This window comes from Chinchilla lanigera, unplaced genomic scaffold (assembly GCF_000276665.1).
Source record: "Chinchilla lanigera isolate Chin_1 unplaced genomic scaffold, ChiLan1.0 scaffold00005, whole genome shotgun sequence".
In the NCBI taxonomy this organism is placed as follows: domain Eukaryota; kingdom Metazoa; phylum Chordata; class Mammalia; order Rodentia; family Chinchillidae; genus Chinchilla; species Chinchilla lanigera.
In genome coordinates, this window is record NW_004955406.1 from 2,247,891 (window position 1) to 2,270,882 (window position 22,992).

The 22,992-nt window shown below is 40.5% G+C and overlaps 1 protein-coding gene across 2 annotated transcripts in view; it reads left to right on the top strand.

Moving 5' to 3' along the window:
* Ush2a (Usher syndrome 2A (autosomal recessive, mild)) overlaps window positions 1-22,992 on the top strand; it is a gene marked incomplete in the record, with an annotated part of 661,834 nt that overhangs the window by 410,060 nt on the left and 228,782 nt on the right. For both annotated transcript variants that reach the window (XM_013519932.1, XM_013519934.1), the window contains 2 exon segments: window positions 18,465-18,615; window positions 19,185-19,327. In XM_013519932.1, the coding sequence (XP_013375386.1) occupies window positions 18,465-18,615; window positions 19,185-19,327 (294 nt within the window).

Genomic DNA, 22,992 nt, shown 5'->3' on the forward strand with positions numbered 1-22,992 from the left:
TGCTGTGTGTGTGTGTGTGTGTGTGTGTGTGTGTGTGTGTGTGTGTGTTCATGAAATTACAGATCATGGGCCACAGAAAGGAATGGATCTCTATTTTATAGTTTCTGGACCTGTCTTCAGTTTTCATATGCACTGCCTTGGCAATGAACTTCCTGCTTATAAAAACACTTCAGAAAGGCAAAGACTTCTGAGCCCCTGCAAAGGAGGGAGGGAGCTTTGAAGTGTGCTTACCTCGCACGTGCCAGGCCTCCAGCAAAGGCTACCAGCCTCGCCCATTTGCATACTCTCGTGGGCTTTGCAGAACACGCGTGCCACACGCACAATGAGCGGCGGTCTGTAGAGCATCCCGGGGCAAGACGGAGAGACCCAAAAAATAATCCATTAAAATCACATTTTTCCTCCTCTACCAGGGGAAAGGAGTAAGTTCCACTGATATTTTTTAAAACTGTATTTTAAAAAAGAATAAGTACAATTCCCCTTCCTGTTTTTCATCTTGGAAAAAAGGTTTATCTATAACTTTAAGGTTAGAAAGAATCCTGTCTGTCTGACTGGCTCTGCAGTTTGAAAGCAACTTGAAGTTTTATTTGAATTCTTATAGTACCCTAAAGAAATGTTTGCTTTGTTTCTTTAAAATAATCTCTTATTCTTTCATTTTTTTCTTTTTTATTGTAGCCAGACTCTGTGCCTGCTCTGCATAAAATTACATGAGCACTTACCTGCCTGTAGAAGGACTCTTACGAAAGTGAGATGACCCTTAATACAGCTGAAATATCTAGAGACCATATTTCCAGTTTCTGGCAGTTTAAGAAAATCATTGCTGTGGCTCTATAAGGGGATAGAGAACACCCAGATGCTTAGGATTCTGCAGTCCTGTAAAAACTAAACGAGTAATAGGTCATCACAACAGTAGATATAGACATATGCATCACAACCACTGCTATATTTATGACTGCTCACTAGTTGGGACAAATACAACTAGACATACGAGGTTGACTAATGTATGCATTATAGAATCAATCCTTTCCCTCACACTTGTGATAATTTGGAACTTATGCTGTCATTCCCTTTGACTTAAGTGTTTCCCGTGTACCCATCACGCATTATTTCCTACAGTAGAAATCTATGTGGTGAAGACAGAATGAATGGGTGAACAGCAAGAGCAGAATCAGAGCTGACTGCTGTCTTTCTCTCTCTGTCCCTCCACTCCCCTGCCCCTTTTTCACTGCATACCTTAGCTCTAGGCATGGAATAAGCTCTGAGCTTTAGTACAGGAGCCCACCTTATCTGCAAGTTTATCTTTTTCTGTGGTTTTAGTTATCTGCACTCAACCTCGGCTCACATATATTAAATGGAAAATTCGAGAAATAAATAATTCATAAGCTTTCAATTGCATGCTTTTCTGAGTATTATGATGAAATCTCACACCCTCCCTCTTGGTCTCTGCCAGGCTGTCAATGGGCCTTTTGTCCAGCCTATCCATGTAATATCTGCTGCTTACTGGTTAATCACTAAGAACCACCTCAGGTATCAAATCTGTTGTCTTGGCATCACAGTGTTGTGTTCAAGTAGCACTGATTTTGCTTAATAATGATCCCAAAGCACAAGTGCAGGGATGCCAGCAACTCAGACATGCCAAAGAGAAACCATAGGTCTTAAAGTGTTAAAGTTTTCAAATTGCTAAGGAAAAGCAAGAAATCATATGCACAGGTGACTAAGACTTGTGATAAGAATGAATTTTCCACTAAAATGTAAAGGCAAATGAAAGCTGAGCTGGTTTTGATATTAACTTTTTGTTTATCTTTTACCATACCTAATTGTACGTACACCAGCTCCACACAAGACATGTAAATGTTACACATTGCAGACAGGTACAGCAGTAATGAAATTAAAAAACAAACAAAAAACCTGAAAGACATGTTAATTAAATTTTATCACAGGTTTGCATATATAAGAAAAAATACCATTGATACAAAGGGAGACCAAAATATATGAATAAATGTTTAAATTTTAAAATGTATTATAGTAAAAGTCAAATCGCACCACTAAATGCACTTAGAATACAGCCCTTCACCTTGAACACTTGTGCCCATCATTGTTACCACTTCCTGAAGCAATATTCTTTCATGGGTGTCTTCATGAGGTATGATGAACTATACTCCAGCTGTTTTTATTTTTTAACTACATTTTTTGAGACAGAGTGTTGCTAATTTGCTAAGTAGCCCAGTCTGGGCACTTAACTTGGGATCTTCCTGCCTCAGCCTTCCAGAGTGCTGGTCTCACAGTTGCATGCTACCATGCTCAGCTTGTGTTGGCTTTGATTTGAGGTGTCAAATGAGGACATCTCAAGAAGCAAACCTGATGTGAAGAGAAATAATAAAAGATCTAAAGCTATGCGATTGCTGACCCATCCCAGATCCTCAGAGCTTCAGCTGGCAATCGTAAGTCTGGGAGCCCTGAGTTTTAGTGAGGCCTCTGGCACTAATTAGCTACTTGGTTTCACTAACTTAACTATAACCCAGGTTCCTCACTTAAAAAATGGTGGACTTGAACCAGATTATAGGTTTCATCGTAACCCTAGAGTAAGAGTTGAGTGCTCACGACCTGGAGACTTGTTCCAAATGCAGACTCTTGAGCCCTAAAATGCTTAGTGAGGCCATGCCAGCTACTGATGTCCCTCAGTCCCTAGGTCATTTGGATGCTTCCCCTTTGTCTTGGTTACTTTTCTCTCATTGCTGAGACAAAATACTCAATGCCCAAAATTATGGGAGGAAAGGTTTATTTAGCTCACAGTTTGTGGAGGTTTCAGTCTATAATCATCTGGCTCCAAGGCAGGGTGGCAAGGCACTAGGGCAACACTTCAAGGTGGCACAAGACAGCAAAAGCAGCAAGAGTAAAAAGGGGGGAAGCAAGCCTCTTTTTCCTCCTTATACTATATATCTACCTGCCCCTGCCCACACGATCTGTGTGCCCTCCTCTCCCACAAGCTGAGCATTTTTACAAAGTAAGGACCCTGACCCCCTGCTGAATCACTTTAAAGTTTAAAATTTAAAGTTGAACTTTTCAACTTCACAAGTTGACACAATGAACAACATCCTAGAGCAGGAAGGGCGTGTCCTTTGTACCCCAGGATGTAGAACTGCTGAGTCACTTAGTTAAACTACTAGACTCCTCAAGTTGACACAATGTATCAACCATAACACCCCAGTTTGAAAAGCCCTGATCTAGATAATCTTTAACACACTGTCAGCCAGAGTGGTGGCCGAGGCCATAGGATCACCATGAGTTCAAGGACAATCTGGGCTACATTGTGGGACCTGTCTTGAAAAAAAAATTAAAGCAAACATATGTGATTTTGTCTACCATTCTCCTCCACACTTATATTTAGGGCACAGAACAGCAGGGAGAGAATAGGCTCCTGTGCTCAACTCCTCTCTAGATCCAGAAGCTCAATTCCCAGGTCTTTCCAGTCTGAGGAAGTCAGCACGCTGCCCTCAGTCCTGAATGGTTCCAGAGCAGACAGCACGCTGAGGACTCCAGATGCGGAGCTCTACCTGTGGCTGCAGCAGCCATGGGCCTGGTGTTTTATGCACTGTGGAACCATATGCACTCTACTGTCTCGCTAAGTTGTTGTTGAGGAAATTTCCTCTGCTCCTTCCTTCCTTCACTGAACATCTGATAGAAGAAATCCAGGGAAGGCAAACCTGGCCCTTCTGTCTGGTGGGTTCTCTTGAATGAGCATCCTGTTGGTTGTACCTCCTCCACTGGGTTTTGGAATATTTCCTTTGTCTTGGATTCTAGAGCTTGCTGCCTGTGCGTCCTTGTAGTTGAGATCTCTCCTTCTAGGAGCTCACAGACAAAACTCCACAGCATAGGCAAATACAGTTTCCTGCTTCCTAGAGAGCAACTGAGACCAGGTCATCTTTTCATTTGTTAGAAGAGGGCTTTTTGATGCAATGATCATTCAGATCAAAGCACAGGTGGCCTTGTCCCACACACACTCACTTAACTCTTGCAGATTCCACAAGGAAAGTGCTGTTCCTCTCCGTATTTACACCCAAGGCAGCAGAGATACTCTGAAACCTAGAAAATGACTGAGGCATCTCGATCTCCTGAGCACTGCACAGTGAGTCACTTAGGGTCCTCCACTGACCTCTCTGTCTTCTCTTAGCAGAGGGAACACAGGTCTCTAGGCAGTCCCACAGGAGTTAGAAGACCAGGCTTGACTCGGTGGTGGTACCACATCTAATTTCAGGGGTGTTGTTTGATGAGACTTTGGGTGTTGGAAACCTGTTGCTAAGGGACTAGATAGCTTCCCTGGGACAGCTGCATGACCTGTGCTCTTCAGCATACAAGCTAATGAGAGGGAAAAACTCCAGCTCAATCCATGGTTACAGCTGACAAAGGAGCATGCAACTGAAGCAGCATTATGTAACATTCGCTCTGTGTGTGGAAGACAGGGCCCTGCCATTACCAGTGTGATGGCAGCCTCTCCCTTGCATGCCAGGTAGTTAGACCAACTTCATTCATATTTGCCCAGGAACTTCTACCATGTCCTTGAATTTAATAGAGGCAATGTTTAAACTAGCTCTAGTTGGAAGAAAAGATTCATCGCTTTTCTGGGAATATTTCTCTGTGCTTGTAGCTCTTCATGCCTTATGATAGAAATTTTAGATTTCCACATTTGATTTGCTGATGTAGAAGCTTTTCTGCAAGTGGAAATGGAGCGTTTCCTTAAAAGTTGTTTAAACACATTTCCTCAGAATGGTAGTAGGCAACAGCAGCGTCATTATTGTTAATTACTGAGTTGTCCGCTCTGGGGGCCTATTGTAGAATTCAGTTCTTTGTCTTAATGCTTTCTGTATCGCAAAGAAAATGAGAAGTGATTTCTTGACTATATGTAAGTTATACTTTTATTAAGAGAAATTTAACTTATTCAATGGTATTGATTTTGAAAAATTAGAAACTTCATATAAAGAGAGAAACTAAGCCTATATTTGTGAAAACAAATACATGAATGAGTGAATCTTTTTTTTTTTTTCTGGACTAATACAATTTTCCATCAATAGATTTAAAGGGGGCTGGGGATTTAGCTCAGCAGCACAGCGCCTGCCTGGCAAGCGCGAGGTCGTGAGTTCAATTCCTGGTACCGGAAAAAACCCAAAAAACCAAAAAAAAAAAAAAAGTAGATTTAAAGTGCTACAATCAAGTGAGGCCAGGCATTCACAAGCAGAATATTCTAGAATCCTACTCTGGGAGCATGTGCATATGTGGAGAAATCACTCCCTGGAGTGGTTATATGAATGGCCATTTGTGTTTTCTGGACTGTCAGAATGCAGGATATTTATCAAAAATACTTATTAAAATCTTTATCAAATCTGCAACTGGGGACAGAGCCACAGAAAAAGGCTTGGATCTTACTCCTTAGCTGACTCTATAAATCCAATAAGAATACCTTAAATCATACATTTGTTAAACAAATGGACACTAGTCTGTCAAACTATGAAATTCAACTAATGTCCCAGCCGACCACCCCCAACCCTTTCACTTGTTGATTCTGCACCTCTTGAGAGTTCTCTCTTCCTAAAACTTAGATCACTCATCTGAAAAGCAATTTCTAATCCCAAAACCTTCCTGAACAGGCTTAGGCAAGGGATAAAGAACACGTGTATACAGAGAAGATTCCTAACACCTAAGTAGGTCTCCAACTACTTGTGTAAAAATTATAAAGCAGGACGCATATTAAGCAGAACATGTACATATGCTGTTCCTATTGCACTGAAAATTCAACTAACCCATAAGCACCTAAATTTGTATTTTTCCTGATGATTCCAATAACTGCCTCTTAAAAGCAAATGTAAGGAAGCAGCAGCATGGCTGTGGTGTACTAAATTATAAGTGAGAACTAATTTGAGGATCAAAGCTACTCTTTGGGAGATATCACTTGGCTGGGAAGAGAAGCCTGCGCTGTCTGCCTCGGTCTCACATATTTGTTCTGTCTGTCTTAGAAATATCCCTCCCCACAGTTTCTGAATCTTGATGTTTAATTTAACACAAAGGTCTTTGAGAAGCACAACAGGGGGTTGTTCCTGGTAGTTCTGGCACCGAGGAAATTGAAATGTACATGTTTTTTCTCATTTATCAAAGAACGGTAAGAATCTAAAGTGACATTTTCTATCAAATGAATTATGAACTGTGTACTTTGTACCTAGGGGAGCAACACCTAAATTGCGGTTTTAGATAAAACTGAACTCAAGGAACACACACACAAAAATAGGTTTTTAATAAAACATACAGTAATTTCTGTTACTGTGTCTGAAGGGGACATGGCTGGCCGCGTACAGAGGCGGGATACTTGGAAATTCATCACATTTAAACATATCTAAGGGGGATTTTTCTTGGAAAGGTTCAAACCTAAATTCCTATCTTGCTAGGCTTATGGCCAATGAAACACTCTTGATAGTTTTAGCTTTTTATGAATTCCCAATTTCTTAGAAGACATTTGCAAATTCTTATTTCCTAAGAAAATATGAAATGAGCAGTTGTTGGGGGGAATCAGCCTACAGGATAAAAATGGCTGGTGTGGGAGTTCCACATTCTGTGGCTTCTTTAATCTGACCTGTACACCTCCACCCCCATCTGTGCAAACCGTTCTGATGAATGGCAGGGATCCTAACAACCAGTCAGATTTGATTCAAATCTTAGCTTCTTCTATTGGCTATGTGAACCTGAGCAAGTTACAAAACCATACTTTGCCTCCAAGGGTTGAAATTGAGAGCAAGGTACAACGCACCTGAACACTGTCTCTTACATAACACGGTTTCACCCTTCTCCTAGTAGTGAGGTCGGGCAGTGGCAAAGTGACTGCTGAGTCCTAAAGTCTAAGACACATTAACATGAGAGTTTCAAGGTCAAAAGAAGACCATGTCATAATCACTCAATATGCTCAATGATCATTTTTAAATAATCAATTGAAAATTCTTGGGCATTAGCAGTACTTTCTGCTTTCAGATAAAACTATCTTTTGATTATGAAGCAATTCTTCAAAAAGAGATATTCTGATCAGGGCTCCATGAAAATTAAAAATGACTATTAACATGAATACTTTTGATTGAGACTTCTAAATTCTCCCAAGTGTATTAACCTAAACATGACACAATTCCTTGGTATTAATCCTATTTGAGTTCTGATTTCAAAATTGCACTGTGTAACAATTGTGTGGCTAAATCACATATAACTACCAGAAACAAATAACTACCAGTAATGTCTTGATTACATATTTCTTACACAGATCTAATTATGCGATTACGAACCATTGCTGTGCTCAACTGAGCAGCCATTTTTATTCTCCAATTCTGATTCTAACTCTATTCCTATGAGCTGAAGTCCGTTCTTCAAAATCTTTCAGCATTTTAATTCTTGTGATGCCTATTGTTTTTGCTCTCCTGAGTGGAGGATGTGAAATGAATGTCTTAATGGAGTAAGAAATAACATCTTATTTCACTCAGGGTGCTACAATAAAATCTCATGGACTGGGTCACTCATAAAAAAAATAGAAATTCATTTCTCATACTTTCTTCATAAGTGGGGCTTTTCAGAGGTGGCTGGATCTAGAGTGCTTGGTGCTGGATTAAGGATATGATGCTGGGAATTTTTTATGATGTGATGCTAGTACTATGGGTAGCCCACCCTGCGTGTGAATACTACCAGCCCTAAGAGCAAGTATCCTGGATAGACTATAAGGGACAGAAAGAGAGATGCTATTGTCCCTTATTGCTTGCTGCTGGTCACTTACTGCTTGCTTGCTACTTACCTGCTTTGCTGCCTTCCACCTGCCATGGACTGTTCCTCCTCTTCAGTCCCCCCCTGCCGTGCTGCTCTGCCTTGTAGCCAGCCAACTATATACTGAAACCTCTATAAACCATGCGCCAAATAAACCTTTCCTCTAACTTTGCGTGTCTGGTATTTTGTCTCAGCAGTGAGAAAAGTAACTAAACAAGGGACATGGCAGAGGAGAAATAGCTCATGGTGTGCCAAACAGGAAGCACTGACCTTTCTGTCTTTTCCTCTTTATTCCATCTAGGTGGCAAGCCTATTGCTTGGTGCCACCCGCACCCAGGGTGAGGCTTCCTTCTTCAGTAAAACCATCACCCACAGCCAGAACTGTACTAAATCAATCCATGGAATCCATGAACCCGTATCACACACCCATGATCCAGTATCACACATCCATTATCGAGTCACTCCGCAAAAACCCTTTTATGGTCTCATGAGGCTTCAGGGGAACATCTGCATATAAGCCATAGCAGTCACAGTTCCGGAATCTGAGCAGACCAAGAGCAAGGCACTGTCAGGTTTGGCACCTCACAGCCTGCTTCGTGAAATCAGTCACCTTCTCCTCCTGCCTTCCTGGCGGCGGAAGGAGCTGGAGTCTTTCTAGAGTCTCTTTTGTGAGGGTGATAATGCCTTTCCTGAGGTCTCTGCCCCGTGACCCAATTGCTCCCTAAAACCGCCCTTCCTGACATCATTACCTAACAGGAGAGGGTTTTCTCATATAAATTTGGGTGGGGTGACATGGATATTCAAGCCATACCAGATGTGCTATATGTAATCTGAATATTTTCTGCTTAGATCTTAGATATTAAATGATTAATTTGAACTTTAGATAAGATCCCAAAGTTAGGATGATTTGTACAACCAATCCCTTCTGATTTTTCAGTCATTAAATGACTAAAACTTTTATGCAAAGATCACTACATTTCTAGGTACTTGATTCTATCCTACTTGATTCTATCCTAAAATAGATTCAACACCACCATAAAGGAAAAATAAACAATAGTTTATTTTCTTCACTACATAAGTCAGGTTTTTTTTCTCTTACTGCTCTTGTTAGATACTTTCAACAGGGATAATTTAATATACTCTTTCTAAAGAGAGTGGTTTTGACCTAGCTGAATTTACTCATGGTTAAAATTACTTATTAGCCTTACTAAGTGTATCTATTTTTAATTTTAAAAGGCTAAATTCTTCAAAGAATTATTTTAAATGAATAAACTACATTTGAGCTAAAAATAGGATAAATTAATCAAGTGATATTTTTGTTGCATATACTTTAAATTATTTTCTCAACTGGAGACATATTGCAAAGGGTATTCAAATAACCAGCTACTCAAGAAAGAAGAATTTAATCTATGCTTCCTGGAAACTGATTGGATAAAAATGATGGTGGTCAAAATAATAGGAATACTAAGATATACTCTCAAGAATACTAAGAGGAGTTGAAATATCAAAAGCAAAGGCTTCAGCGCAGTGTCTAAATTGAGGGACTTTCTGAAAGGAAAATTTGGTCAGTAGTTTGAGATACAGTGAAAAAAATTCTGGGCATTATGACCACCCACTTTAGGGCTCCGAATAGGCTGACACTGTGAGGGTCCCATATTCAGCTGAACAAATTATGTATCTAATGAAATTTAAAAGCCCTGTCTTTTTTCTGAGCATCAGATCCTATAGAGCTTTGGGGTATTTCAAAATTAGCACAGAATGACTTCCATCTACCTGATGTTTCCTGGCTAACAAATTCCCTGAAACTGACTTGTAGAGTAATTTGAAGCAACTCTTTGATCTTAAATCACCAAGAGACGCAGAGGTGGGCTGTTTTGCCCGGGTCTTACAGGTGCAAACGTGATGTGGAATTTTTTTTCTCTTTCCAGTGGTCAATAGCAGTTAGTATCCAGTGGTGTCTTCTCATTCTCTCGGCCTGGACCCAGCTCGTCCCCACTTTCGCTTTTTCTACTTCGTCCTGTAACTTGGGATATCCTTACTTCTCCATTCTAGTGAAAGTGTTCTTTGTGAGCACATAGGCCGTTTTTCATTTCATAAAGGAGAGTAGTTACTTGAGCCAGGTGACGTCTGCCCATTGGCTTTCCTATTAGTTTTGACAAATATTTCACCAAATTTTGCCTGTGTATGCCCAGATCAGAGACATGTCGGTGAAGGCATGCGTTTTCCTTAGAAGTCCAGGTTCAAGTCAGGGAAATGTCACGCCCACTTCAGGTTTAATTTGGGAAGGTACTTTATTTTCTTTTGTCAGTGAGATAAGAAATAAATGATGCGGGGGCTGGGGATTTAGCTCAGCGGCACAGCGCCTGCCTGGCAAGCAAGAGGTTGTGAGTTCGGTTCCCGGTACCAGAAAAAACAAAAAAAAAAATTAAAAAGAAAAAATAAAAAAAAGAAAGAAATGATGCACTCTTTTCAATTTTTAAAACATTGCTTTATGCATATACTTTCTTCCTAACACAGCTTCCTAGATGCATACAGAGTAGTTTTGTAGTTGTAAAAACTATATGTTCATCCCCTTCTGCTCCTCCATTCCTCAAAAGAAAGTCCTGATCTGTTCATCGTCCCATTCTTTTCCTTTCTTTTTACATCTATTACCCTGCTTCCCTCCATACACTGTTTCCGTGTGTTCATTACTACCTCTTCATATCACAGAGTAGGCCATGGAGTAGATGCCTTTGAAGCATTTGCCAAGTTAAGAATTGTGTTATATGTGCACTTGATATAAGTTATATGTAATTATGTCATATCATGTTTAAGTTATATAGCACGTGTATAATAAAACATCCAGAGAAATGGCTACATAAGTACATAATACATGTATAGAATGCCATGTAAACATGCACATGTATAAAATATTAATATTGATAAGGATGAGGAACACTCACACCTCAAGTGGTGGATTAACTAAGGCTGACTTGAGTGGGAACATCCTGCTGAGACAAGTCAGTGTGGTTCTGGTGTGGAAGGCCCACCTGAGGATTGTTGAAGGAATAACCGCATAGAAGGAGAATGGGAGGGAAAGACTGTATGCTGCTTATTTCCCAGGAGAAGTTTGTTGCAGCTGGTTTTCCTGATAAAAACTTGGCTGTTCTCATTGTCAGGGAAGCTCAGGTCCTCACTGTCACTGGGATGGCTCTTGTGCTCTTTGGAAGAGCTCTGGTCTTTACTTTTGTGTTGAGAGTTGCTTCCTGGCTCCAGTGGAGATCCCTTGGCCTTCTGGTACAGGTCCTTCCTGCAGCCTTTTGGTGCAGATTCTCCAGCCTCTAGCACCAGCCCTCGGGCTTTCCAGTGCAGACCCTTCAGTCTTCCTTTGCAGATTTCTTGGCCTCCTGATAGAACCTACATGAGACGCTGCCATGGGCTCCAGGCCTCCGGCTGGACTCATGTGGGATATTGCCTTGGGATTCAGGGCTTCAGCTGGATTTTTCCAGTCTCTAGCAGGTGGACAGATCTCTTGCATTCTTCTGCATTTGACTTTTTGGGTGAATGTTATAAGAGAATTTTATAAATGTATGCATCAAGTATTCAATATATTCCTCACAAACCACTGACTACAACACCTTAGGAATAAGAATATAAATAAATTTGAGGGCCGGAGATATAGCTCAGTGGCACAAGTGCCTGCCTGGCAAGTGCAAGGTCCCAAATTCGATTCCTGGTACAAAAAAAGAAGATCCTGTCTCAAAAATAAAATGGAAAATAAAAAAAAAAAGGGCCAGGGATGTAGCTCAGTGGCATGAGCACTTGCCTGGCAAGCCTGAGATCATGAGTTAGATTCCCGGTACCAATAAATAAATAAATAAATAAATAAATTTAACTTCCTGGAAAATAAATGATCAACTGCTATGCTATATAGTAACAATATTCATCCACGTTTACCCAACAACTCTGAAATGCATACCTAAAAATACATTTGTTAGGATAGTTAAGATATCATTTATAATATTAAAAACAATGTCACTCTATAACTATCAATATCAGCTTTGTTAAGTGAGTATCCTAACTATAAAAATATTACATGTATGTAATTACATGTATTACATGTATGTATCTTTTAAAGTACTGCAAAATTTATTTGGAGCAGGGAATTTGCACCATATATCAATGTAAAGATTAATAAATATGTGAGTGTTCATAATTTCTTTAAAAATTAGGAATACACATATTTGCACAGGTACACGACAAAAGAGATACCTATCATAGTTTAACAGTGGCTATCTCTGGCTAGTATGGTTATTGATATTTTCTTCATGTTTTTGGTAATTTTCAAATTTTCTAACATAGCATATACTTATTGTTAGAAAAGTACATCTTTTTAAAAAAGTTTTATTCTGCAGAAACTAAATTTTAGCGTTTTCTATTTTTTAGCATTTGTTCACAAGTAGAACTAAAAAACATAATATCTGATCTCAGGTGATCTATTTTACCATTTCTTTAGCATCATATGTGAAAACACCACAGCTAGGTTTAAATTTAAGATTCTACTTGGTGTTGAAAGATGAAGTATGGTCTTATAAACAAAAAAGACATGTGAAACCAGGTTGCATTTACTTTGACTTCTGACATGCTACCTAAGCTTTTCTGATGCCAACTTTCACATAGTAAAGAGGAGACCCAGAAAATCGGTGATGAAATGATCTTATCCAGAAGTAGTATTTCTGAATAATTTTGACACTGACTACAAACAAATTTCTATGGGCTTTCACTAATTTCTGAGAACTGGTAAATGAACACCACTAGTGATGATGTCCCTATGGAATAACGGACAACCAAGGAAGTATTATTTAAAATTATGACTTAGAAAAGAAGACCAACCTTTGTTGAAGCTTATTTATTTAACATCATACATGGTCTGATTTATATTTATTTAATATGTTTAATATTTATTCTAAACTAGAAATCATCTGCTATCGCAGGTCACTTCTTGGTATAGAATTAAGCGTGCTCTCTTCACATGAACCAACCCTACTCTGATTCCTCACTCCCCATATTTGTGATTTGAGATGAAATAGTTACCTTCTCTGAGTTTCGGCTTGTTGTATGACAAGAGATAACACTACAGTCCTAGCATATAATTCTGAGGCTCAGAAGTAATTATATTAAAGAACCTGGCACCCAGGGTGTGTTGAAAAAGTGAGCTGACAGGGGACCATAGCATGCATTAAACCTCCTTAACCTGCTCGCCACCGTTGAGCTCAGCTCTGTTTGTGCATCCTTGTGCTCAAGGTTGACTGTCCATTTGTTAGCACATCTGCATATTCCTCATAATTAATATCTTTTTAAGTGACATATGGCTGAGTGACTGGAAATTGAGTCTTGCCTTCTGTTTTCAATTTGTTCATGACTCAATGACTAGGAATATGTGTCTGAACTTTAATTTTCCATTCTGGAAAATAGAATTTAAAATCCCCGCTCATAGGTAGCTGCTTCAGGCAATGATGGAATGTGTCATCCCAGGGTTTTTGAGTGTGCACCAGGTTATGAGGCAATGCAACAAGGGTGCCTGTAGGGGAAAGGCCACAATTTCTTTTAGGTTAATGGAGAAAACCTATGTGAAGAGGCCAGAAGTCTTCACTCTGCAGGGAGGGATAGCTCGGGGTGGAGTCAGAATTGAAGTGGGTGTGGCCTAAGGGTCACACTTATGTGGAGTGAGCTCGAGAGGAGCTGGGGCCTGAGACCCAGGAGGAGGCCAACAGCATCAAGAGGCTGGGTGGACCATCAGATGGATCCCATGGCAGTGTCCCTGCAAGCCAAGGCACCTAGAGAGGCAAGGACCAAGGCACAACTGGGGATGTCTGACTTCTGAATCCCCGGAGCAAGCCTGCCTTCTCACGCTATGTCCTTTGTGTGTGTGTGCATGTGTGTGTATGTGTTGGAATTCTTGTCATATCTTATCAGTCTAGTAAGGAAAAGGTAGATGATCTTCCTCTGGGAGCCTGTTCTGCCTTTGCCCACCCCTGAAAGAGCCAGGTGCAGGTGGCATTCAATATCTTCTATTAAAAAGTTGAATTTAGCACAAATGAATATAACTTTCTTTGGTATTTTAATGTAGCATGTTCCCCCATTACTTTGAAACACATGGACATACAAGCAAAAAGCCGCACTGAAAAGAGTAACAAGTGCATAAGATATATGGAAAAAGAATTGATGTTTCTCGTAAAGCTTCCTTCCTGTGGTTCCCATGGCTGTAGGAGTCACCTGCTCTGTGGGGAAAAGGGCTCTATTTTTGCTCTAGAGCTCTCCCCACAGAGTTCTATAAATCTACGTGCGGCAAAGTTTGGGACATGTGTAAATCATTTTCTGTCTGTCTGGAGAATGTTTTTAGATAAAGTCTTCAAGTGTACATCACTGAACAGTTTAATAAAACCATATATTCGAATATTTCCAGTACTCTAGCATAGTTCAATCTGTGATTTATTTGTTGTTGAATGTTTTACATTAATTTTGTCTTTGAAAAAGGTTAAACCTGAAATTTTATGAGAAACTCCCTTCCTTTGAGGTTAGAGATTGGGGTAGCTGTTTTTATCTGGTTGCCAGGTAGAATGAGTGTTTACTGGACAGGGTGCGTTGATTCAGGAGGTTGTCTGTGGAGTGTTTGCCCCGCGAGGGTCGTATTAAACTGCAGAGTAGCTCCGTGAACAGTGAGGCATCTTGGAGACAGTATATCAAGCTGATGGATACAGGGCTCGTCTGTTCAGAAACTGGGGTGGAATTATGGCTGGCGTCCCGTGATTACTTCGGCACTAAGGAGCCTCTGCAGAGTATATCTAGGATAAAAGGGGTTAATCAGAGAGGAGAGAGAACTTTCCGGTAAGCACCTGTACTGAAAGCATACAGGATGCATAGTTGTGTATAAATAATTTAAGGTGGTCATTTGTTTGGAAATATGTTGAAAGTGTGACCAATTTAATGAGTGTACTGTTTTGTTGTCATTCCGAAGAGAATATATGCCACTTTAGTATTATGAGACCTGCCTTGGGACACTCCTTTGCCCTTGCTCAGTGCTACAGGAATGCAATTCTTAACACCTACATATTAAAACTAGCGTTTTTCATGTTGGTGACTGACAGCGAATATTCAGAATTTAGGTGATCAATAATATAGTAATTCCTCTTTTAAAAAATTATTTTAAAAATAAAAGAAGGAAAGCGTTAGCAAACAGACATCCATTTACCAAATAGCATAAGAATAATACAAGCAATACAGAGATACAGGCAAAGTGGTAGGAAATTAACAGTGGTTGTATTATGTATTGATATCTTCAAAGTGATTTCTCAGGAAAACAAATAGAGACATGCAAGATTGATCAAATAATTAATCATTAACCATTCCTTTCAGTAAAGTGATAGAAGTCAGTAGTACAACTGTTAGCTATCCTGTATACACATACATATATGTACATAAATATAGTAATTCCTTCATGCAGAAAAAGTAGGTCAAAACCAATAAGCAAATAAGAGGCCTAGTTTTATACATTCTGCATCACGTGCAATTTGACTTTACTTTTTTTTTCTTTTTCCTTTTTTTGGTACTAGTGATCAAACTCAGGACCTTGCACTTGCCAGGCAAGCACTGTACCACTGAGCTATATCCCCGGCCCTGGACTTTACCTCATTCCCATGTTTTTTCAGTGCTTCTCTTACATGTGTGCACTTGTTATAAATCATTCAAAGAATATTTACCAAATAAGCGATGAGCGTTGTTTAAAGTGTTTGTGATGGAAAAGTATCACCAAAAAAATCTTTAGCAGTGAGCACCCTTCAAAGCAAGGATTTACAGCTAAGTTGCTGGACAGTGGGCCCTGGAAGGCAGTCTTCATGAATTTCCTAGTCGCGCCTCACTTTCACTAATGGAGCAGACTGTTTCATTCCGTCTCTCTCCCTTCAGACACCCGGGTCAGCCTCAAACTGTAGGCACTGAGCTGACAGCTTTGCTTTCATTCTGCTCGCTGTGGCAGTGGGCATCCATCCACAGGGGAGAGCTTCGCTGCCCACACCACATGCTCTCTGTGCTCACGTCTGCGCAATGGGCCACCGTCCCTGCTCTTGTCAACCGACAGCAGCCCTGGCTCTCTATTCCAGGCACAGTGCCCTGCTTTGTCTCCCTGTCCCCACACAGGGACAATGCTCTGGCAATTAGTTCTTCTTCTCCTACACTATCACGTCCTCCAGTCTCCTCTGGGATCCTTCCCATGAGCACATGTGTGGGACTCCACACCTCCCAGCCTGTACAAAACCTGGCTTTAAAACCATGAGTTTGTGTAGTGGCTCATTTTCTACTCCCTGGGAGAACTCACTCCTTCAAACCGAGTTGTCTAAATTCGCTGCATCCGTTCACTCCTCCCATTCATTCCCTTCCCAAGCTTTTCTGATTAGACGGCATGGCTACCTCTGCATGGCTTCTGTCCTTGGGAAGGTCGCCAGACACCTCCGAAGTGAAATCCCCAGTGCTCTGCTTTCTTAACCCGCAGCACCCCCGACACAGCTGACGTGTCCTTCCTTTCTAATACGTGTTCTTTCCTTGGCCTCCAGCATGCGCTTCCTCCCAGCTTTTCTCCCACCCCCTAAGTGCTGCTTCTTAGGCTCTTGCTTGATGGGCCTCCGCCTGAACTCAGAATCTGGGTGGCTTCCTGGGCTGAGGATATAAACCCTTCCTCTGCTCACCCGGGCCTCACCCTCACTCCCTAGTGTAGTTCATCGCCTCTCAGGCTCTCCGCAGCACGTCTATCTGCATTGACCCGCAACTTCCCTCTGAGCTCATTTCTGCAACTCGTTCCTTGATTCCTCCACTAAAGAGCTCATTATTCAATATTCATCTTCAGCGTACCTGACAGCTGCAGATGTTATGGCAGCCTCCCTTCGCCCCAAACATCTCCGAGTTGCCTGCCTTCCTGCAGTCTCCACATTGGACCCAAACTGTTGTCTGGAAACTGAAACTGCCCGCTCCTTTTTCACTTTCTCTTCCCTTCTCTCACCCTGCTTTATTCTCCTCCAGGGTACTTATCACCCCAAATGGCATTCCTTCCTGTCTCCTTTTGCTCATTGCCCACTCCTACCCATAAACGCAAACTCGACAGAGGCAGGAATGATGTCCGCTGTTCTCAGGGCCATTTTCCCTCCATACAAAGAACAGTATTTATCACAGAATGGAGCCTGGATAAATGTGTATTGAACAAATGAATAAATTATGAATGAACTCAAAATCCTTGCAGAAGATTGATGGGACCTGTAATCTAATCCTCCCACTCTTATCCCTGGGTATTTGCTAGCCTCAGTGTCCATGGGCAGGTTCTCCGGATTTGTGGAGCACACAAGATATACAGATGACACAAGACTGTATGGGGAAGAAGATGGGAAATAGACCCCGATATTTCACTTGTTCTTATTATTAGTCACATCTCTTCCTTCACCAAAGCCTCCACCAAAGCCTTACCAGAATTCTGGTAATCTGTGTGTGAAATGAATTTATGTTAGAATGATCACAAGAATCCTAAAAATTTACACTGTAGTACTAAATTATGCCAAAGAAAGTTCAGGTCATCCAATCAAGTAACAATACTACTAATGACAGTTGCCATCTAATAATTCCCAGAGCGTTGCTCTCATCACAATCCTACAAGAGAAGCATATTACCCTTATTTTATAGCAAACAGAGGCTCAGAATCATTGGGTGATTTTCCTATAGCCACAGAGCTTTGCTTAATTTACTTTTATGTTTCCAGATCGTTGTAGAACAAGCACTGATATGAAAGGTTCATTCAAGTTATGTTGGTGGAAAAACTAAAATAACCAGAATCATCTGCTGAAATGTCTTAGTAGAATAGGTCTTAATTTTACTCATTCTTGTTAGGCCTTCTAGAAGCATTCAGATAGATTTCCCTGATGGATTGTATCAAGCAGGTGCACTAAATTCAGCACTCATAATTTGATTATAATGTATTTAGCAGAGTTTTAGCTCTGCTAGAAAAGGCAACGTGCGTGGAGCAACTGATTTCATGTTTGTATAAGGGCAAGACTCTGTGGGAAGTATAAAGTAGTATAGCAAAGTGGAGGGAAAATGTTCATTGTCCTTATTTTCATGAGTGAACAGTAAGCCCACAATATTCTACATTCGTTGTTACAGAAAAATTAAATTTTAGGGAACTTCTTTCCTGCACAAACAAAAGCAAAATCCAGTTTTGTTCACGAGTAGGCTGTGATTAAGGTGACAATGGGTGACACTGCTGGGAGGACTATAGTACCTATGAGACCTGGACTGCATCAGCGTTGAGCTGCTGGTCTGCTGATGACAGCGGTAAATTAAAAAGTCTCTAATATTTGCTTCACTAAATCCCCTCCATGTTTTCAATTAGACCAGCAGAAGTACAGGTGGGAAAGTGCCGCCTATTCATTTGTCTTGCCGTTTGGGGGGCTGGCTTTTCAGAACTCACATACTAATGTAATTGTGTTGAAATGAACAGTAAGGAAGTACAGTAGTTCAGGAAGGAAAATGTTAAATTAAATGGACCATGTTTAACATTGTTGTTGATCCCGAGGAACAGTTTTTCCAGTATATGGAGCATTTCGATTCCACCCGGCATATGTTCTCCACAGTTTTCTCTGCTCTAATTCATCTGTGTTTTTCGACAGCTCCAGATGGTGTGCTGCCTCCCAGGCTTTCATCTGCCACCCCGACCAGTCTTCAGGTTGTCTGGTCTACACCAGCTCGGAACAACGCTCCCGGCTCTCCCAGATACCAGCTCCAGATGAGGCCGGCCCACTCCACCCTCAGCTTTCGAGAGTGAGCTTCTGCCTCGGCCTCCTTCCTCTCACATGGCTTCTTCCAAGCACACGTAACATCTTTGGGGAAGAGTCCAGTTCTCATTTGCAAGGAGCAGAGGTTACCTTTTAAAAGTGCAAACAAACAAACACCAGTGAACAACCTACTGGATAATCATTTGCTTTGCAAAAACATGTACTTTTCATTTATGTACCATTGAAAGTAAGATCTTCCACACTAAGGATTTCTTCTTACTAAAGTAAGGCTTCATGAACACAGGTTTTGCATGAGGTGGGAATACGCCTGGAACTAACAAACCACTGCCTGTAGTGTAGCTGGAAAATTATAATACCACAAACTTCACCTGGAAAGCAGTCTCAGCACTCCTAGAATCTGAACCTCATATAAACACAAGGTTCCACACCCCCAGCCACTTGGTTCTTATTTTGAAAGAGATGCCACGTGATGGCACAAAACAGTAGTACTTAAGTGCGTGTTGGCATTCTCTGATGTTTTTGCAATTTTTTAACCTGCTCTTTTTCCTCTTTGCAGGCCTAAAACCTGCTAACCAGCATTTCTTTCCCTCATAGATTGTTTTCCAGCCCTTCTGCATCATTGCTCCACGAAGTGAGCGACCTCCAACCGTACACAGAGTATGAGTTCCGGTTGGTTGCCTCCAATGCATTTGGCAGTGCGCACAGTTCTTGGATTCCACTCCTGACTGCAGAGGACAGTAAGTGGTCTGAGCTATACCCGGCCAAATATCTTGGACCTTAGGGAGCCTTAGATGTCTAATTCTTCCCAAGCAAAACAATGAGCCTTTTCTCTTTTCTCGTCATTAAATGCCAATAATCTTTTCCAGGCAAGATAGAGGACAAGGGTGGTCAGGCTCTCCAGAAGGAAATGTGGGCTTGGAGTGTTGGAGAGCTTGGTCTACAGGCAAGAAGTAATTCACAGTATGTTAGGACGTGACCCTGTTCTGTCCTTTGGGGGTGCACTTAGGCACCCTGCAAAAGCAGGGCAGTGTCTTCTGCTCTGTGACAGATGGTCTCTGCTCGGGAGGAATGCTGGCATGCTGGAGGAAATGCAACGTGGATGCTGCACCACAGCAGTGCTTACGGTGTCTCTATATTTCCTTCTGGGAACTAGATCCTGTGGTGTTATCAGAAATTTATGTTTGATAATTATGCTTTAACTAAGTTATGTTTAGGAAATAAATAAATGGATGTGTTATTTGGTTTATATGAATTATATGTCTAGAAGTATAAATATTTATATATATATGTAGGTATGAAAGTTGGAAATCAAGTTATGCAGAGTGAATGAGGCACTGTATCTTTGAACAGTGAGGTTTTTAGGGTTAATCTTGTCAAGTGTTTTAATCACGGGCTCCTTAGGCGATGCTGTCCTGTTGGCCAATTGCCATTCTGGCTTTATATCTAATGAAAATCGGAGTGACTTCCAGAAGGCTGGATATTAATACAATGGTACAGAGTTGGAAGTGGCATCAATTATATATTAAGTAGGTGGTTTTATTTTTATAATACTTCTAATTGTATTATTTTAGTGATGATAAGACATAAAATGAGAGAGAATTTACTATCTTTAAAGTTTACTTCACTTTTTAAAATACCATTCTGAATAATAATATATAATACTTAATCCATTTCTCCCAATTTGTCATTATTCCCTGGAACAACTTAGGCAATCTACAAGGGTACAGCCAATGTTTTTGGTCTCAAGGGTACCATTTAGAAAATTATCAGTACAGGAGAATAAATGGTGCCCAAGACCTAGGAAGCATTAATGCCCCACCTTTTAGGGGGAGCATCACATACTTTGGAGAATCAAACACCATGGTTATGAATTGTATTCAGATTTATGAACTGGAGTGCTCAGGCTCAAAATAGATTTTTAAAGAATTTTTTTAAAAAAATCTCTAATCTTATATAGAGCAGCATGCTTAATGACAGTCAGTGAAGATTAAAACAATAACTATTCAGCCCACTGCAAAGATGCTGGTGCAACAGAATGCCAGGTTGGAAGAAGAGGCAAAGGGCATCCTTTCTTGACATTATAATTTCTTTTTTTGCAAAGAAAAGACCACTCTAGGGTTTTCTCAGTGGTCATCTGCCCATAATCCTTATTGAGTGAGGGCCATGACCTCCTATCTCCAGGCAGGAGGGTGGCACATAAATAAAAAGAATCCAAGGCATTGCGAATTACCAATCAGTGTGGTATACTTTGCTGAGTAAAACTTACCTCCTGTCTCCTCTTTTTATAAAACGAGTCCTACAGACTGTGTGCTGAGAACCTTCATGCAGAGAACTTACTGTCTTTGTGATACTTGGGGCCTGCGGTTGGGGTGGCCTGTGTTTCCCTTAAGTAAGAATGAGTGATGCAGAAATGCACAGCAGGTAGTAACTCGAGAAATCCAACCAAAGTTGTTATTCAGATCCTTTTCCCAAAATGGGTGAACTCGCCCTGCCTCGGCTTTGTGTGGACGCTGGGAAGTCGCACATGTTAGCTAAGACCGGAAGCAGACTGTTTGCCCCTGCAGGTTAAGTTACCAGCACACACTCACCCCCAGCATGTGGTGACAGTGTCCTGTATATTTAGGTGTCAGTGGAGATGGATGCTGTCTGCCAGCCCATGTGCACTTGAGTTGACTGATTGGCATTGGACACAAGCATTTTCTCTGTCATGGCCACAGAGCACTGCTTCTCAAGCCCCATCTCCTGATAGCAGTGCGTCAGCACAACTTCAGACTTCATCCTGAGCAGAATTTCCTGCTCACCAAAGTGTAATTTCCAGTCGAGCTTGGTGGTGCATCCCTGTAATCCGATCTCTTGGGAGGCTGAGGCAGGAGGATCATTGTGAGTTTGAGACCAGCCTGGGCTACAAAGTAAGCTCAAAGCCAACCCAAACTGCACAGCAAGATCCTGTCTCAAAATTTAAAAAAAAAAAAAGTGTAATTTCCAATGTGGAAATCTCACATCTCACCTTACAGAATGAAACCAAAAAGTCACATCATGCCCACATTTAAATCCTCCATTGCCCACATTCTCCAAACCTCCCAGTGCACAAATAGGTCCCCCATGGCACGATTTTTAGTGTAATATTTTGTGACAAAGAAACTCCTCAAGCCCATGGCTGAAACCAGAAAGAGAAACCTAAGGAAATGAACCACCGCCACTAGAGAAATGCTCAGGTGCGAAGAGAAGCTCTCGTGGATAGACAAAGGGTTGTGAAGAATTTTAATAGATTTTTTTTCAAATAATTTGTCATTTACATTGGTGTACCACCAATATCCAGGTCCATGCATTTTTAAAAGTCTAGTGTGCTGATGCCAAATAATAATAATGCACATTTCTTATGAATATTTTAAATCCTGTTAAACGTGTGTTAATAAAAGATGTTTGTCCCAGTCAACTTGGTCAGTGTAGTGTTAGACTGTTTGCAACCAGATAAACACAAACAACACGCGATTTTCTCTAATGTGCTGTTGGCAATCCAACCCCCTCACAGGTCCACAGCTTGCCAAAAATGCGTGAAGATAGTGTTAGATTTGGGAGCATGTGTTTAACTAATAAAATGAACATTTCAGTATCTTTAAACCAGAAATAACCATCCATCCTGATATATTCTTCTTCTCTCTCTCTTGTATATTTACGATTGTTTTGTGTTCAATAGATAAATGTAGAAATTGTGCTTGGTGGGGAGGGCATCTTTCCCACGATTCTGCTTTTTTTATCTACTAGAATCCTGTGTTGTATGAAAATAAGATAATTCAAAATATACATACACAAGGTAGCTAAGATAATTGTACTACTAATTGCTCCTAGTTCACTGAAAGGAACAGTTAGTGCTTATATTGTTTGGTCGATCTTGCATGCCTATATCTGGTAACTTGATCAACTACTTTGAAGATAACAATATGCAATATAATAACCATTGTTAATTTCCTATCATCTTGTTTTGAAATCCTGTATCATTTTTATTGGGTTTTTTTTGCTTGAAAATTTAAAGAAATGTAGACCCCCCTGGATTAATAAAAGTCATAAATTTGGTCTTTGTTCTTGTTTTTTAGGTAAGAGGATGAAAATATAAAATTTGCTCTTATTTTGGTTATTGTAATAGCAAATATATCTGGTTCAAGCAGGTAATGAGATTGACTAATGAAAGAAATTTTCTAAAAAAAAAAATCATTCTTTTACTTCAAAATAAAACCCTGCATTGATTCTACAGTAAAGGATTTAGTTGTTGGCTATTTTTAAAATTTGATCATTTCCCCAAATTTATACTTTAAAATTCTACACTTATATTTTTAATTACCAATCTGAGAGAAATTCTTAAACAACATTTGTAGGATTTGAACAGCTCATTCTGTGGGTCTAC